Below are 19,747 nucleotides of genomic sequence, written 5' to 3' on the forward strand. Positions count from 1 at the left end.
ATTTTACAACAATCTGACAGTTCATGGTTATTTTTACTGACACCAGCTTTTATTCCCGATTTGTTCAATTGAATTAAAATTCTCAAAGGCCATGTTGCGATTTGAATTTATGTTCCCTAGACTACTAGCCCAGTAAGGTATCCTTCCTCTGCCTCAGTATGTGTCAGTGACTTCAATGCGAGGGAAAAAGGGAAACTGAACTGGAAAATGAGCAAAAAAATAATTAAAATGTGTGCTTAAATGAAGGAGCATAAAATTAAATCTCAGGCATCTACTTAATCTGTTAACGAGTCTTAATTAGTTCATCATAATAAGTCGGATGTACTTCATCAAACATTTAAGCAGTCAAAAATGATCAACTTAAAGTTATCAAATACCAATAATGTCAGAAAGGAAAGGCCAGAGTCCATAGATCAGCGTAGAAAGGATCAAACCATGATTACAGATACCTTCTGGATATTCAGGGTTCCTCGAACCAGTATTCTTGCCGCGTTCTGAGGTCCACCCTTGATGCTATGCCAGCTCTGATAAAAGGCCATAGACCTGAAAGACTGGGCTAGGTTTTCCCAGTTGGGTCGCAATTGTGACACCGGTCTCAATTTCTGGTCAGAAACAATAAGTGACCTTGGCTGTGGCGGGATGTCATTTGAGATCTTCCTGGAGTCAGCCAATTAAGAAGCTGGCTCAGGGAGTGCTGACCAATTAAGGACCAATGAGGTGGGAGGCCCAATCAGAGGACCCACTGCGATGTCCAGCACATGGCAGCTCCACTGAGAAAGGGGCGTGCTGCTGAGGCATGAAGGAGACCCTGGGGGCATCACAAAATGGAGGTGCTCTCTGCTGCATTGTAAAAAGTTAAAAATCCCTCATGGCCACAGCTGACTTCTAACAATGTGGAGGGAACTTCTCCACAGGATGGCCTGTGGCCATGCCTGTCACCTTTGCATCCCAGTGGATCTGTGTTGGGATGATGGAAAGGAGGTATCGGTGGCCCCCTGGCCTGCCATTGAGAAGTCGGCTCCAGTTCAATTCCAGCTTCAACCTCAGCTGGCAGCGTTTGCCAACAGTAAAATCCCAGTGGCAGCAAAATCCCTCCAGCAACTGGCTTAATAATGGCCCTAATCGGCTACTTGCTGCTGCTGGGTGTTAGGTCTGCTTCTCTCTCCACAGACACTGCCTGACCTGCTGAGTATTTCCAATATTTTTTGTTTTTAATTCAGATTTCTAGCATCTGCAGTATTTTAGCTTTTTGTATTGTTGCAAAATCTGACTGCAACTATGTTTATTTACATCTCATCTTTAACCAAGTGTTCCTTTCAGAGATATTTAATATTGGCTATTACTGTATTACCATCCTGAATTTGTTAAAATTTTATGAATCATGAAAATCATGATCATTTAGAAATTATGTCTGCAGCTAGGTCATTCTCCACTAATGAGGCACTCGCACTCAGTGTCCAAATTACATCCACAGCAGAAATCAGTTAATTCATCAGTGGGAACAACACTCCGCTCTCTGCATGTTAATGCAGATCATTATTATTTTCAGTCCTCATTAAGGACAGCGATGACAGTAGTGGCGATCGAAACACAGTGCAACCGGAAGAAAAATCACCTACCTGAATGTCGCAGGCACAATCCTCACCGTGTCACAGGGCAGGGAGAAAAGGGAGCAGATTTTAACAAAAGACTTGCATTTATATAGGGACCACGGGGTTTCTCAAAGCGCTTTACAGCCAATGAGGTACTTTTGAAACAGCAATGTGATAATGACGAGCTAATCTGAGTTATCATGTTGATTGAAGGATAAATATTGCCTGGGACACTGGGGATATCCTCCCTGCTGTTCCTCGAAATAGCCATGGGATCTTTTAAGTCCACCAGAGATGGTAGACAGGAACTCAGTTTAACACCAGAAAATTGCCTCAGTGCTGCACTGGAGTGCCAGCCTAGATTGTTGTGCTCTAGTCTTGGAGTGGGACTTTTGGGGAAATGTTTCAGGTGGTTTGGAGAATAAAGCTTTCTTCACAGGTGCATGTGCTTCAGGGGAGCTCTGGTGGAATCTGAAGCACTGCTGTGAGTGAGAACAAGAGGAGGAAAGCCATGCCAAGGGGGGTGTGGGAAATGTGTCCAATAGCTCATTAGATTAATGCATCTTCTGGGATGGTACATAATAAAGACTTGTGTTTATCTAGTGTCTTTCACAATCTCAGCACATCCCAAAATACTTTACAGTCAATTAAGAACTTCTGAAGTATTGTCACTGTTGTACAGAGAACACATCAACTAATTTGTGCACAACAAACTCCTACAAATAGCAATAATCATATGATCTTTTCTTTATTGATGTTGGCTGAGGGATAAACATTGGCCAGAGCATTGGGAAGAACTCCCCTGTTCTTCTTCAAAATAATGCCGAGAGGGCAGAGCATGGATTTAAAGCCTCATCCAAAAAATGGCATTCGGCAGCACTGCTACAGTACAAGGACACTGCCTTATGTTACATATATCTTGCTAACACTCTATTACATCAAATTGTGACCTGCAGTGCTCAAATACCATAACCATTTAAATATCTTAATAATTGAGAAAAAATCTGCTTTGGAAATATACAATCACCTAACTTGTACTATCATCTTGAAGTAACGTTAGCTTGTCCACCTCACCAAAATCATAAAATTGCTCTTGAACACTAAATAAAAAGAATAAATCCAAAGAATTCTATGAGATTTGCAGGGTTTATAGCAAACCATTTGCCCACTGTTGCCCTGTTTTATTATTTAACGAGTAAAGCCTGGAGCTCGCTGGCTGAGGTAACTGGCAGGGAGCAGGAGAAGTTCTGGCAAACGTAGGCTGTAGCTTTACTATCCTTCAATCCTAATGTTGACAGGAAGGGCAGTGTCTGGTAGAGGAAGCTCTTGGCGTTTCCATCTGCCAAAAGTAATATCTAATGGAGAGAAAGAAAATCGTTGTTACAACTAACAATGGACACAGTGCATTCTAGAGATAACACAGTTGAATTCAAGGATTAACTCCATGCTAACATATTAATTTTTGATTTCCTTGTTTTTGGGATGTGAGTAACAATGAAATGTCCTGCCCATCACGTTTCCATGAAGGCATTAAGAGTATAGTCATATGAACTCCAAGCCAGGTAGGAATGGAGGTCCCCCGGAATGACATTTTCATGATCATCAGGCAACTTCCTTAGTGATTTTTTTGGTGCTGGCCCAAAAAATACCAGATTTACTGAATTCAGTTTCATAACTTGTCATGATGGGATTTTAATTACATACCTCTGGGTTACCAGTCCTGTGCCATAACCACTAGGTTACTATACCTACAGCTGGTCACCTCCTGCGTGGGGGTCAAATCATCTCTTTGTGTTGTGACAAGGTGTGTAATATTGTGTGCACAGAACTGACCCCTGTGTAATAGGGATTGCTCCCTTCATGGCATCCTGGCACACTCTCTCAACACTTCCAACGTCCCCTACCCTTCCTATGGCAGCTTCTTACGCAAGCGCAAGAGATGCAACACCTGCCCTTTTACCTCCTTCCCTGCCACTGTGCTAGGCCCCAAACACATCTTCCAGGTGAAAAAGCGATTTATTTGTACTTCATTCAAATTTAAAATACTGTCTTTGCTGGTCAAAATGAGGTCTCCTCCTATAGTGGCGAGACCAAACACAGATCGGATGATCTCTTTGCTGAACATCTCCGTCCAGTGCACCAACATCAGCTTCCAGTTGCTTGCTGTTTTAATTCTCCACCTCACTGTCACTCTGGCCTCTCTGTCCTCACTATCCTGCAGTGTTCCAATGAAGCTCAACTTGAGTTTGAGAAATAGCACCTCATCTTTTGATTAAACACTTTGCAGCCTTCCAACACAACATCGAACTCAACAATTTTGTGTCATAACCACTACTTTTTCAGATAGCAGTTATTGGTATTGATTCTGCTGTTCATTCAATCTCTTCTAACTTTCACCTTATCACAGACCTTCCCTTTTGTTCTTTCATCCCCTTTCCCCTCTCCTTGCCTCTGTATTAGATTAAAACCTGTTACATCTACAAAATCTTCCAGTTCTGATGAAAGGTTATGTTAATTGTTGACTCTGTTTCTCTTGCCACAGATGCTGCCTAAACTGAACATTTCCAGCATTTTCTGTTTATATTTCAGATTCCAAACATCTGCAGTATTTTGCTTTTTGTATTGTGTAATATGGTTTTGATGTACAAAATGGTACTGATATATAATTTGGTTGTGGTCTATAACATGGCACATAAAATACGTATACAAACAGCAGAGCAGCTGTCCCTCACTGGCAGTTCAGGAGGGCAAGTAGTCAGAGAATTTGTTTAGATTGGTGATTTTTAATTTCTATCCACTTTAGTGCCATATTTTCTTTATCAGCGAACCACTCCAAACCAATTGAGCAGAGCAGAGAAGCTGACAGATGGCAGGGACTGGACAATGTGCAGAAGCAGCAGATCAGAAATAGCCCAGAGATTAATCTAAAGTAGCAGTGAGATTCCACCCTCGTGCGTGACTGCAAGAAGTGCTGAAGAATAAAACAGACCTACTGCCCGCCTTATGCCTCTGCCCTCACTGACTGCCAGGCACAGCTGAAAAGCACAGTGCCTGCTTTCAGTAGCTGAGGATATATGGAACATATCTGGGACCAGCTGCAGCGTGCCCCACAGCTGGCTAAATTTTGACAGCTGATATTAAGAGGCCAGCACATTAGCAATGCTAAGCCGCCTGCTAACGGGCTGGTAGTTCTCTCCCTTCATAAGGTTGTGAGTTCAAAGTCCCCCCTCCAGAGATTGAAGCATATAATCTGGGCTGACAGTCAAGTGCACCAAAGGAAAGTTTCTGACTTAGAGAAGGCCGTTGGGGTCCCAATTGCCATTGTAGGATCCTGATCGGCATGTATTAATGAGGCTCCAGCCTGACTTAGACAGGTTCCGTGGACAGCTAAAAAAGGCCCTACCTCAGATGATGGCAGGCGTGTGGTGTGATGACAGTGGTGTGAGAATGGATGTTATTTAAAAGAATATTTTGGGGTAATATTGTGCTATTCTGTAAAGAAGGCTGTGTGTGTGTGTGTGTGTGTGTGTGTTTGTGTGCATGATTTAATTAAGCTGGGCAAGAAATTGATAGGAGCCAGGTTGTCTGGGGACTTAAAACATGAAAAGGATAGAGGAAGTTTGAGGTACAAGTAAATAGGTTAGATCTAACGTTTGCATTTTTACTTAAGTTGAGAGTTTGTTTGAATATCAAAGGGGAGTCAGAGGTAGAAAGAAACGTGTTTGCATCCTACAGGATTCCATAGGTAAATAGTAGTGGGGATATATTTTATTGACCCAAAAGCAAAGACAAGTTTATTTTATATATATTTTATATTTGGAAGGATTTGAGTTTCAAAGAGGTGTGAAAACAATGAGAGTTACTTTGGAGAGCTTAGTTGGAGATAGCTGGAGCCCTGGGCTGCGAGAGGATGCCATTTGAACCAGCTATCCAGTCAAACCAGAAAAGTCTTGGGCTGTAACAAGCAGTTTTATCCTGAAGTGGATTCCACTGCAGAGTGGAAGAGGATAGAGGTCATATGGTATGCCTTTATTGAAGCTACAGCAGTTTGCCTAGTGTAATATTAATGAATTTTATAGTTAAACATCTTTAAGGGAGTGCTGCCTGGAGGTGTTTACTTGTGGGTCTGACCAAGTAGAGGGTCTTTTTGGGGAAGGTTTTGTAAGGCTAACCTTAATCATGTAACTGTAATCTATGTGCTTAAAAAACTTAAGCACTTTTACTTTAAAACTTTTACTCTTGCTAATAAAACTTTTACTTTAATTTTTAAAACTCCAAAAGTGTTACTGGACCTCCTACTGCTGAGATTGGTACATCATCTTCTCGTTTTCAGAATACGAAAAAAGGGTATAAAGTTTCCTTCAGGGATTTGGTCTGCACAGCAATTAACACTGGCTGTGGTCATAACAGTGGGAATGGGCTGTTAAGTCTTTGCACAGCTATTTTAACTGTGCTCCAGCCCTGTTTCTGATGGCTGAGGCGGGTTCAAATTCTCCCCATTAAAATTAAGAATCAGCAGTCAGCAAATGGCTACTAATAAATTAACTAGCAAGAAGCAACAGGGAAACTAATGAAATCACCAAAAATTTTATTTGAAAATCCCTGAGTCACTATCTTGATTTCAGGGCTGGAAATGCTATTTATTATAAGCACAGAAAATTATACCAAATTCTCAAATCTAAAACCATCAAATTTACCCATATGGTTGTGTGCTTGAAAGCTTTTGAAAGAATTTTCCTCATTGGCCTACCCTTCTTTCAAGCGCTTAGAATTTTCACAGGACTTCACACAGCTACTACTGCATCAATTAAATGACCAAGTACCAGTCAACACACAGAATGCACTAGTGCAGGCTTGTCTAATCTGTGGCCCGTGGGCACATCCAGCCCCCGAAGACACTCTATGCAGCCTCGGAGCCAGTTTTCAAGCTGCTGGTGAAACAGTAAGTTGCAGTAGAAGATTCCGCAATGAGCTGCTCCTCCAATCACAGGCTGCTCCACTCCCGAGAAACAGTCTGTACTTGGAGAAGCAGCGAGCAACAGCGACAGTGATTCTGCTGGGGAGGAAGAGGTTTTCTTTCAGGCAGGGTGGGGGGAAGGATGACAGAGAGGGCTGTGGGCAGCGGGGTTGGGGGCGGTGAGTGCCGTGACCAGCTGGAAGGAGAGGCTGGCTGCTGGGCCCCAGGAAGGAGACTGGCTGCTGGGCCCCAGGAAGCAGAGGCTGCCAGGCCCGGAGAAAGGTGCTGTGAGGCCCAGGAGTGAGACAATGTGGAGCCCAGGGTCGGGTTGGGGTTTAGTGGGGGAAGAGACTAGCTGGCGCATGTGATTGATTCAGAGAGTGTGTGTATGAGTGAGAGTGTGTGTGTGGGAGTGGGAGCGAGTGTGTGTGTGTGTGGGGAGTGCGTGTGTGTGGAGTGCGTGTGTGTGTGTGTGTGGCGTGAGAGTGCGTGTATGTGTGGAGTGAGAGTGCGTGTGTGTGTGTGTGTTTATGTGGAGTGAGAAAGTGAGTGTGTGAAGTGCATTTGAACAAGGAGCAGGAGTAGGCCACTCGGCCCCTTGAGCCTGCCTCACCACTCAATAAGATCATGGCTAATCTGACAGTAACCTCAAATCTGCATCCCACCTATCCCTGATAGCCTATCACCCACTTGCTTACCAAGAATCTATCCACCTCTGTCTTAAAAATATTCAAAGACTTTGCTTCCACCATCTTTATAGGAAGAGTGTTCCAAAGACTCAATTGTCTGAGAGAAAAAATTTCACCTCATCTCCATTTGACCCCTTATTTTTAAACAGTGACCCTTAGTTCTAGATTCTTCCACAATAGGAAACATCCTCTCCACATTCACCCTGTCAAGACCCCTCAGGATCTTAACGGTTTCAATCAAGTCACCTCTTACTTCTAATGTCCAGAGGATACAAGCCTAGCCTGTCCAACCTTTCCCCATAAGATAACCCGCCCACTCCAGGTATTAGTCTGGTACTTTCTCTGAATTGCTTCCAACGCACTCACATCCTTCTTTGAATAAGGTGACCAATACTGTACACAGTACTCCAGATGTGGTCTCACGAGTGCTCTGTATAACTGAAGCATAACCTCACTACTTTTGTATTCAAGTCCCCTCACAATAGATGATAACATTCTTCTAGCTTTCCTAATTACTTGCTATACCTGCATACTGGCCTTTTATGATTCATGCACTAAGACACCCAGGTCCCTCTGCATCTCAGAGCTCTGCAATCTCTCAGCATTTAGATGATATGCTTCTCTTTTATCCGTCCTGCTAAAATGGACAATTTCACATTTGCAAGATCTTTGCCCACTCACTTAACCTATCTATATCTTTTTGTAGCCTCCTTAAGTCCTCTTCACAGCTTACTTTCCTACTTTTCTTTGTGTCATCAGCAAATTTAGCAACCATCCCATCCATCCCTTCATCTAAATCATTTATATAAAGTGCAAACAGTTGAGATCCCAGCACAGATCCCTGTGGCATACCACTCATTACATCTTGTCAACCTGGAAAAGACCCATTTAGGCCTTCTCTCTGCTTCAGCTAATCTTCTATCCATGCCAATACGTTATCCCCTATATTATGAGCTTTTATTCAATGCAATAACCTCTGATGTGGCATGTTATCAAATGCCTCCTGGAAACCTAAGTACAGTACATCCACCGGTTCCCCTTTATCCACAGCACACGTTACTTCCTCAAAGAACTCTGCCTGATTATTTTGAACTTATCCAAGTGCCCTGCTATAACTTCTTTAACAATAGCTTCTAACATTTTCCCTATGAAAGATGTTAAGCTAACTGGCCTGAAGTTTCCTGCTTTCTGTCTCCCTCCCTTTTTGAATAATGGAGTTACATTTGCTATCTTCCAATCTAATGGGACCTTCCCTGAATCTAGGGAGTTTTGGAAAATTAAAACCAATGCATCAACTATCTCACTAGACAATTCTTTTAAGACCCTAGAATGAAGTCCATCAGGACACGGGCTCTTGTCATCCTGCAGCTCCAACAATTTACTCAGTACCACTTCTCTGGTGTTTGTAATTTTCCCGAGTTCCTCTGTCCCTTCCATTTCATGATTTGTAGCTGCTTCTGGAATGTTACTTGTGTCCTCTATAGTGAAAACTGATGCAAAATACCTGTTCAATTCATCTGCCATTTCCTTGTTTTTCATTATCAATTCTCTAGATGCACTTTCTGTAGGACCAACACTCACTTTGTTAACTCATTTCTTTTTTTAAATGTTTATAGAAACTCTTACTATCTGTTTTTATATTTCTGGCTAGATTTCTCTCGTGGAGTGAGTGAAAGTGTGTGTGTGTGTATGTGAGTGAGAGAGAGTCTGTATGTGTGTGTGTGTGTGTGTGCATGTGTGGGAGTGAGAGAGTGAGTGTGTGTCTGCCTTTCTTAGTCTCAGATTTCTCACTCTCACACGCCAACACATACTCAGACCCACTCACACAGTGGGTGAGGGCGAGTGAGTGAGCATCAAGAGATTGGGAGTAAGTCTGGCATACACACTCTGACCCTCTCACACTCTGGTCATTTTTATTTTTTAAAAAAATTAAAAATTCATTCATGGGGTGTGGGTGTCGCTGGCTAGGCCAGCATTTATTGCCCATCCTTAATTGCTCTTGTTCAGAGGGCACTTAAGAGTCAGCCACATTGCTGTGGCTCTGAAGTCGCATGTAGGCCAGGCCAGGTAAGGATGGCAGATTTCCTTCTCCAAAAGGACATTTGTGAAACAGATAGGTTTTTACAACAATCAGCAATGCTTCTGTGGTCATCATCAGACTATTACTTCCAGATTTCAACTGAATTCAAATTCCACCATCTGCCGTGGTGGGATTCAAACCAGGGTCCCCAGAGCATTACCCTGGGTCTCTGGAATACCAGTCCAGTGACAATAACACTATGCCACTGCCTCCCCTGCAGAGGGAGCAATATTATTTTTTTCAGCAATATCAAAACAGGCTGTGGCATAGTGGTATTGTCGCTGGACTAGTATTCCAGAGGCCCAGGGTAATGTTGATGAGTATAGGACGAAAAGCTTCGACATGTCTCTTTTTTCAACAATATCAAAACAAAATGAAGCATGAACTTCTGAACATTATGTGAGGTAACTGACAGGAAAAGTGATGTAGGTAATTATGTACAAGGGGTTATTTAGTTATGCAACTTCAGCATATTACAAACACAAACTTATTTATCTAAATGCTCTACGCAAGGGGAACGCATAGGGTTGCCAATCCTCCAGGATTGCCTTGGAGTCTCCAGGGATGGAATATCAACATCTGGCACACTGCTACAAGCAATGCCAGAGAAAAATCATAGCATCATTGAATGTATTTTTTTCATTTTCATTGAATTATTTTAATTTACTAATCATAAAAATACTGGAAATGGGGCAAAATAAGTCCATTTAACTAACAATCAAGATTAATGCAACTGGCTATCAAAGAGCCTATTCACTTTCCAGTTGGTGCTGGAAGGTGGGGCACTTGAATGATGGACCCTGGAGTGTGGGAGAGGGGCAGTTTGAGATGCCCCTCTATTTCCCCTCATGCCCTCCGTTTCCATCTGCAAATACGACCCAAGCTTCTGGTGGTGTCATTTTAATTCTCCACCTTGCTCTCATGCTGACATCTCTGTCCTTGGCCTGCTGCGCTGTTCTAGTGAAGCTCAATGTAAACTTGAAGAACTGCACCTCATCTTTCAATTAGGAACTTTACAGCCTTCCGACATTGAGTTCAGCAATTTCAAACCATAAACTCTGTCCCCCCATTTTGTTTCCTTTTCTTTGTATCTTTTGGTTTTTCTCTTATTTTTGCTTTCAGACAGTAGCACACCTGCTCTAGGCACATTTTTTGGTTCTTTGTTTCTTTTTTTGCCTCAGCACCATCCCTTTTGGCCCTGTAAGACTAACTTTTCTGTCGTTCAATCTCTCCTGTCTTCCACCCTATCACAGACCTTCCTTTTGTCTTTGACCCGCACAGCCCTTGCTGAAAACCTATTATATTTCTAACTGTTCCCAGTTCTGACGAAAGGTTATCAACCTGAAACTTTAATTCTTTTGCTCTCCACAGATGCTGCCTGATCTGCTGAGTATTTCCAGCATTTTCTGTTTTTAGTTCTGCCTTAATCAAACTTTTTTATGGCATTCAGTATATCTTAATGAAATGCTATTTACTATAAAAAAGCAAAATACTACAGATGCTGAAGATCTGAAATAGAGTTCTGATAAAACGTCATCAACCTGAAACGTTAACGTTGTTTCTCTCTCCACAGATGCTGCCTGACCTGCTGAGTATTTCCAGCATTTTCTGTTTTTATTTACGCTATTTACATAGTACTGTTTGTTCTTGCATTCAGTGCACTTTAACCAGGTGAACCAGTGAGTAAACACAGCTGTTTGTGCCTGAAATAAATAGAGCACTTAAGATGCCAACTTAGGAACTTAGATGGCAACTTAGGAATTGACGTTAATGCAAATGGGTAACTTTGGCTGTGCAAGGCAGCATCTTAGTAAATCTACATTATTACCCCCTCTCTAAAATGCCAATATCCTCCCTATAATGTGGATAATGAAGGGTATATGCTTGGGCCTGAACAAACTGTTTCACCGTTTGTCTCATATTGCCATAGCCGTGCATTCGCACAAATAAATAGAGTCACTTATTTATTGCAGGAGTGTTGAAGAATATACAAGTCTGTCACAATGAATCAGCACACAGCTGCAGTCAGCTTGATCCCCTTCTGATCTGTGAAAATGTCTCTGCTGGATCCCATCTGACATCTAACCTTTCGGGAAATGTTTCAGTGAATATATCACCATTGTGATCTTTCCCTAATGCCTTCACTTTTTCTTAACTTCATGAAATTGCTGTTGGATTATATGATGTTTAAGTGATTTACTATTGCGATTCTCTACATTCAGATTGTATTACAGCAGCTCCTACATAACAGCTCATACACTCCTTCCTCTGCTCATTTAAAACATGTTCACTTATCTTTTTTAAATCTCATATCTTGTTATGTGGTTCTATGTTAAATTTTGTTCTGATAATGGCAATTGAAGGAGAAATTGAGGGTAAGAACAGAAGAGGAAGAAGAAAAATCGGATAGATGGATAACATTGTGTAGTGGACTGAGGGAGGCTTGAAGAAAGCCGAGAAGAAGCAAGGCGATGCCAATGGCCTCACAAAGGTGATGTGAAAATGAACGAACGAATGCTCCTGTGAAGTTTCTTGGGATATTTTTCTATGTTAAAGGTGCTATTTAATATAAATTGTTGGTGTTTACTGCACTTTCTGGTTAAAACAAAATTAATCAATGGCTTGGCATCATCCTGCTGAGTTCAAACATCTCAGCGAAGGCTACAGCAGAAATGGGAATCAAGATGGGAAGAGGCTACAATTACTGTAACTCCTCAGCGTTACAGAGCCCCAGCTGTCATGTGTTGTAAGGTTCCAGGTTGCCACATGTTATAATGTTCAAGATCACCAAATGCTACAAGGTCCCAGTCACTACATTTTATAGGGTCCCAGGTCTCTCTGTTTTATAGGGTCCCAGGTCTCCACATATATAATGTCCCCAGCCTCCTGAACTGCCAGTCATCTCATAACTGAACAAATTATATGTCCTGTTTTTGTTTGCATTGTGCAGCTGGGCTCCTCCCTAAGTCATCTCCTTCATGAACAGCCAGTGACACTCACAAGATTTGAATCAAGTTAGGCTGGCACATTATTTCTGAGGTCAGTTGGTTTTTAACTCCTTATGAACCATGACTGAATTAATGGAGCTGATAAGCTAATGCTGGACAAAAGCATTTCAGAGTAACGTCCTGCGCACTGTGTTTCAGCTGAGTTTGATATGGAATCCGGAATCTTCAAATGATACCTCAAGCAAATGTCAATCTATCTTTGGGATGCTGACATTTACTTAAACGATGATTTTAACTAAGATGGTGTTGTAAGAGTTAAAACTAAGGTCCACATAGATCCGAGCTGGAACAAACATCTCCAATGAAAGCGGATGATAAATAATGAGATACCATCCAGTCAGTCAGCAGAAGAAAGGGAATTCCTCAATGATTTAGGGATCAAAGGCCATGGGAAATGGATGTATGACACTACAGTTGTTTGTGCAGCCTTACTATTAAATGCACAGTAACTGCCTCAGGAGACTTCATAGAAGGAAGTCAACTTCATTTCAGGGGGTCAATTTTTTGAGAGCCGAAGACTCCCAACAATGACTGCTTAACTTGAACATTTGAGAAAATGCTGCTTTTATTAATGGGTAACAAGAATATGACATAAAATGGTTCTCTGGGAAAGGAAAAGAACTCATTGCCATTGCACTTTAGGTCAACATTAAACTGCGTCACATCAACAGGGGATTCTAGAGAGAAAAGAATTGTCCCAGAAAGGAAAGGAAAGTCGTCTCAGAAAGAAAAGAGATAGAAATGGAAATGTAGTACAAGAGAAAGGAAAGGAGTTGAAAGCAGGGGGGAAAAAGTGGAGAGGGGGTTAAAGAAAATAAACCAAATAAAAGAATGAGAAATAGAAACCCAAGGGGACAAAGTGGTGTAGTAGGATAGATTCTTGGCTTTCAGCTCTGGAGCCTGAGTTTGAATCTAGCCCAGCCTGATAAATAGCACTGAACTGACAATCTGAGAAAGGCTATCAAATGGCTGGTGTAGGAAGTAGAGAATGCCATGTTATTCCACAAATCTGCAGTTGGGGTTGATACATATTATTAGGATAACGAAAGGAGCTTTACAATGTGTGTATAAGTGTGCTACACACGATCCAGAAGTGGGGCAGTGTAGAGGATGATTTACTCTTTGCCTAACCCATGCTGTAGGCATCTTGGTTTTACTTCTCTTGACATGTTTTCTGCTGCTATTACCTTCTGCTGAAAGCATGATCTCTTGCTGATGTATGACCCCACAAGCACAGCGAGTCTCGTTACTTCGCTATGTGAGAGCTGAGACGCTGAGTGATGATGGCCTATTCAATGATGGAGAGCCTCACACCCAACTGTAGCATTGCAGTTGGTGTCCCAATTTTTAAAAAATTCCTGCTCGGGTTGGTGGGCGTTAATTGCTCAGCCAACTGTGCCTTGCGAAGGTGGTGGTGGGCCTTCTTCTTTAACTACTGCAGGTATAACAGTTTGATACCACACAGTGGTTTGCTAAGCCACTTCAAAGGGCGGTTAAGACTCAACCACATTGGTGTGGACTGGAGTCACATATAGGCCAGACCTAGTAAGAACTCAGATTTCCTTCCCTAAAGGACATTAGTAATAAGACTCTAAATGAGGCAGAGGAACTGAAAGATCTAGGAGACTCTAAATGAGGCAGAGGAACTGAAAGATCTAGGGGTACACAGTCACAAGTCACTAAAGGTGGTGACCCAGGATAAAGAGGCCATTTAAAAAGCAAACCAAGCTCTTCAGTTCATTTCCAAAGTGATAGAATTGAAAAACAGAGAAGTTGGGTTAAACTAGTATCAAACCTAGCCTAGACCACATTTAGAATACTACGCAAAGTTCTGGTCTCCAAATTATAAGAAGGATATAGACGCACTTGAGAATATACAAAATAAGATTTACAAGGATGATACTAGACAAAGCGGATATATCCATCAGGAAAGGCTGAAGGAGCTGGGGCTATTTTCTCTAGAAAAGAGCAAGCTGAGGGGCGACCTAATAACAATTTTAAGATATTATAGGGTTCGATAGGGTAGACACAGATAAATGGTTTCCATTGTGGATGAGTCCAAAACTCAAGATCATAAATTTAAGATAGGCACTAATAAATCCAATAGCAAATTTGGAGAAACTGCTTTTGTGGCCTATCAAAGAGTACAGACAAGGTGAGAGAGGAAAATAGTAGCATGGGAAATGAGAGTCGGAGAATGGCAGGAAGGGAGAGAGAGAAAAAAACCTAAGAACACATCAACACTCAAGACTAGATGTTACAAAGATAACAAAAAGACAAAACTAAAGACTCTGTAAAAGGTTAGTTAAGGAAAAAGTGGGACCTATCAGAGATGAAGATGGAAACTTGTGTTTAGATGCAGAGGCTGTTGAATGAATATTTTGTCTTCGTGTTTACAAAGGAAAGGGAGGATGTAGATATAGTAGTCCAGGGGGAACACTGCGAGATATTGGATGGGATAGTCATAAAGAGAGAGGAACTACTCGAAAGGTTGAAATCCTTGAAAGTTGATAAGTCGCCAGGGCCAGATGGATTGTTTCCGAGGCTGCTGAAGGAAGTCAGGGAGGAGATAGCAGATGCTCTGAGGATGATTTTCCAATCTTCACTCAATACAGGGGAGGTACCGGAGGACTGGAGAAATGCAAACGCAGTTCTATTGTTTAAAAAGGGATCAAAGGAAATGCCAAACAATTATAGGCCAGTTAGTCTTACATCGATGGTGAGCAAATTAGTAGAATCAATCCTGAGAGATAGGATTAACTGTCATGTGGAAAGGCATGGACTAGTCAGGGATGGTCAGCATGGATTTGTTAAAGGAAGGTCTTGCCTCACAAATTTGATTGAATTCTTTGAGGAAGTGACAAGAAGGGTTGATGAAGGTAGTGCAGTGGATGTTGTGTACATGGATTTTAGCAAGGCATTTGACAAGGTCCCACATGGCAGATTGGTCAGGAAAGTAAAAGCCCATGGGATTCAGGGTAATGTGGCAAACTGGATAAAAGGTTGGCTTTGTAACAGGAAACAAAGGGTAATGGTTGATGGATGTCCTTGTGAATGGAAAGTTGTCTCAAGTGGTGTCCCACGGGGCTCAGTGTTGGGACCCTTGCTGTTTGTGTTATATATTAACGATATGGATGTGAACGTGGGGGGCATGATTGGGAAAATTGCAGATGACACGAAGATTGGCCGAGTAGTGGATAGTGTAGAGGATATCTATAATCTCCAAAACGAAATAGGTGGGTTGGTAGAGTGGGCGGTAAAGTGGCAGATGGATTTTAACATAGAGAAGTGTAAGGTCATACATTTAGGGAGGTCAAACAGTTACAGGGATTACACAATAAATGGGAATATACTAAGAGGGGTAGATGAAGTGAAAGATCTTGGCGTACAAGTGCACAGGTCCCTGAAGGCAGCAGTTCAAGTAGACAAGGTTGTAAAGAAGGCATATGGAATGCTCTCCTTCGTTGGCAAAGGTATAGAATATAAAAGTAAGGATATAATGTTGGAATTGTATAAAACACTGGTGAGGTCACAACTGGAGTATTGTGTGCAGTTCTGGTCACCACATTACAGGAAGGATGTAATAGCTCTGGAGGGAGTGCAGAGGAGGTTTACAAGAATGTTGCCAGGGTTAGAAAAGTGTAGCTACGAGGAGAGATTGGATAGGTTGGGGTTATTTTCCTTAGAACAGAGAAGGCTGAGAGGTGACTTGAATGAGGTGTACAAAATTATGAGGGGAATAGATAGAGTGGACAGGATAAAATTGTTTCCCTTGATGGAGAATTCTAGAACCAGGGGACACAGATTCAAGATAAGTGGCAGAAGATGTCGGGGGGACACGAGAAAGAGCTTTTTTTATGCAGAGGGTAGTGGGTGTCTGGAATTCGCTGCCCAAGTTGGTAGTAGAGGCAGAAACATTAAACTCTTTTAAAAAGTACCTGGATCTGCACCTAAAGTGCTGTAAGCTGCAGGGCTATGGGCCGGGTGCAGAAAGGTGGGATTAGAAAGGGCACCTGGGTGTGCTTGGGCTGGCATGGACAAGATAGGCTGAATGGCCTCCTTTTGTGCTGTAACTTTTCTATGGTTCTATGGCACCTGAATGCGCATGGCATTCATAAAGTAAATGAAGTGATAGCGCATGTTGATGTAAATAAATATGACCTGATAGCTATTACGGAGATGTTGCTACAGGATGACAAGGGTCATCCTTGAGGGGTATATGACATTCAAGAATAATAGGAAGCTAGGTAAAGGTGGAGGGGTAGCATTGTTAATCAAAGATGGCCTTTGTGCAATAGTTAGAGGTGACCTTGGTTCAGGAAATCAGGATATATAATCGGTTTGGGTAGAGTTGAGGAATAGTAGGGGCAGGAAATCTAGTGGGAGTGGTCTATAGGCCCCCTAACATTAACCATAATGTAGGACGAAGTATAGAAGAAGAAATATTGGAGATATTCTATATTATAGAAGAAATATTGATGCTTGTGATAAAGGGATGGCAATTATCATGGGTGACTTTAATCTACATATAAACTGGAAAAATCAGATTGGCAGTATTGGCCTAGATGAGGAGTTCATAGAATGCTATTGAGATAGTTTCTAGGAGCAGCATGTTCTGGAACCAACCAGAAAGCAGGTTATATTGGACTTAGTATTGTGTAATGTGACAGGATTAATTTATGACCTCAGGGTAAAGATACCCGTAAGTAGCAGTTACCACAATATGGTTGAATTTTCATCCAGTATGAAAGGGAGAAGAGTGGGTCTAAGACTAATATTTTAAGCTTAAATAAGGGCAGCTATGTGGGCATGAAAGCTGAACTAGTTGAAGTGAACTGGGATACTAGGCTAGGGGATAGATCAATAGAGAAGCAGTGGCAGACATTTAAGGGGATATTTCAGAATACGCAGGATAAGTACATTCCTACTAATGTAATGTACTAAAGGGAGGACCCACCATCTGTGGTTAACTAAAGAAGTTAGGGAAGGCATCAAATTTAAGGAAAAAGCATATAACAGTACAATGATGAGTGGCAGGTCAGATGATTGGTCAGGATATAACGAACAGCAGATAATGACTAAAAGGTTAATCAGGGGAAAGAAATAAGACTATAAGAGGAAGCTAGCTGGAAATGTAAAAATGGAAAGCAAGAGTTTCTACAGGTACTTTAACAGGAAAAGAGTAGGTAAAGTGAGTGTTGGTCCTCTAGAGAGTGAGAATGGGGAATTCATAACAGAAAATAGGGAAATGTAAGATGAAATTAACAAATATTTTGCTTCTGTCTTCACTATAGAGGATACAAAAAATTCCACTTATTGCTGTAAATCAGGAGTTGGAGGGGAGGGAGGAACTTGGTGAAATTACAATCACAAGAAGTTGTACTGAGCAAACTGATGGAGCTGAGGGCTGACAGGTCTCCGGGTCCAGGTGGACTTCATCCTAAGGCCTGAAAAGAGGTGGCTGATGAGGTAGCAGATGCGTTGGTGCTAATTTTCCCAAATTCCCTAGATTCTGGAAAGGTCCCATCGGACTGGAAAGTAGCAAATACAACCCCTCTATTCAAGAATGGAGGGAGGCAGAAAACTATAGGCCAGTTAGCTTGACATCTTTCATGGGGAAGGTGTTAGACTCCATCATTAATGAGGTTATAGCTGGACACTTAGAGAAATACAAGGTAATTGGGAAGAGTCAGCATGGTTTTGTGAAAGGGAAATCATGTTTAACCAATTTATTAGAGTTCTTTGAAGGAACGTGGATAAAGGGGAGCCTGTAGGCATACTGTACTTGGATTTCCAGAAGGCATTAAAAAAGTGCCACAGCAACAGTTATTGTGGAAAATAAAAGCTCATGGTGTAAGGGGTAACATATGAGCCTGGATAGAAGATTGGCTGGCTGGCAGAAAACAGAGAGTATGCATAAATGGGTCTTTGATTGGCAGGATGTGACTAGTGGAGTCCCACAGGGGTCTGTGCTGGGGCCTCAACTTTTTACAATTTACATCAATCATTTAGATGAGGGGAGCAAAGGCATGATAGCTAAATTTGCACATGACACAAAGATAGGTAGGAAAGTATGTTGTGAAGAAAATATAAGGTGTTTGCAGACAGATATAGATAAGTTGAGTGAGTGGGCAAAAATCTAGCAGACGGAGTATAATGTAGGAAAATGTGAAGTTGTTCACTTTGGAAGGAAGAATAAAAAAGCAGAGTATTACTTAAACCAAGAACGATTGCAAAATTCCAAGACGCAGAGGGATCTAGGTGTTCTCGTGCATGAGTCACCAAAAGTTAGTATGCAGGTACAGCATGTAATCAAGAAGGCTAATGGATGCTATTCTTTATCTCAAGAGGAATTGAACATATAAGTAAGGATCTTATGCTTTAGTTATATAAGGAATTGGTGAGACTGCATCTCGAGTATTGTGTGCAGTTTTGGTCTCCATATTTAAGGAAGGATGTGAATGCATTGGAGGTGGTTCAGTGGCTCAGAGGAGATTTACTAGATTGACATCTGGAATGAGTCTTGTGGGGAATGGTTAGACAGGCTGGGCTTGTTTCCAATGGAGTTTAGAAGAGTGAGGGTGACTTAATTAAGTATATAAGATCCTGAATGGTCTTGACAAGGTGGACGTGGAAAGGGTGTTTCCTCTTGTGGGTGAGTCCAGAACTAGGGGGTACTGTTTTAAAATTAGAGGTTGCTCCTATAAGACAGAGATGAAGAGAATGTTTTTCTCTGAGGGTTGTGCGACTTTGGAACTCTCTCTCAGAAAGCAGTGGAAGCGGGGTCACTGTAAATTTTTAAGGCAGAAATAGATAGATTCTTGTTAGGCAGGGGAATCAAAAGTTATCGGGGGTAGATGGGCATTTAGAACTCGAAACACAAACAGATCAGCCATGATCTCATTGAATGGCGGAGTAGGCTTGAGGGACCAAATGGCCTACTTCTGTTCCTATTTTGTATGTTCGTAGCTAGAGGGTGGTTAGTCTGTGGAACTTGCTACCAAATGGAGTGGTCGAGGTAAGTAGCATAAATGCATTTAAGGCTAAGTTAGATAAGCACATGAGGGAGAAATGAATAGAAGCATATGTTGATATGAGTTAGATTAAGTCGGATGGAAGGAAGCTTGTGTGGAGCACAAATACCGGTATGGACCAGTTGAGCCAAATGGTCTATTTCTGTGCTATAACTCAACATGACCTAGGAGTGTTTAATGGGCAATATAGAGGGAACTTTGCTCTGCATCTAAACGCTTTATACTTGAATCAGAATTGATGGGCCAGTTAGACGGACATTTAGGTAATACTACAGTGCATACTGGAGCTGTGCAGCCTTTTCCCCAGCTGCAGTGACACGCCCAAGTGGAGTAGGACCTTGAGATAGGTGCCTGCACAGACTCTATCAAAATTCAAAACCGTTTCAC

At 41.9% G+C, this 19,747-nt stretch overlaps 1 protein-coding gene across 2 annotated transcripts in view; it reads right to left on the reverse strand.

Annotated features, from left to right (window-relative positions):
* Positions 1–2,321: 2,321 nt before the first annotated feature.
* The window catches only part of spata20 (spermatogenesis associated 20), a 382,219-nt gene continuing 364,793 nt past the window's right edge, over positions 2,322–19,747 (reverse strand). For both annotated transcript variants that reach the window (XM_078570778.1, XM_078570779.1), the window contains exon 16: positions 2,322–2,947. In XM_078570778.1, coding sequence (XP_078426904.1) covers positions 2,777–2,947 — 171 coding nt within the window. In that variant the 3' untranslated portion in view covers positions 2,322–2,776. The remainder of the gene's footprint in view (positions 2,948–19,747) is intronic.

This window comes from Cetorhinus maximus, chromosome 24, assembly GCF_964194155.1.
Source record: "Cetorhinus maximus chromosome 24, sCetMax3.hap1.1, whole genome shotgun sequence".
NCBI lineage: Eukaryota > Metazoa > Chordata > Chondrichthyes > Lamniformes > Cetorhinidae > Cetorhinus > Cetorhinus maximus.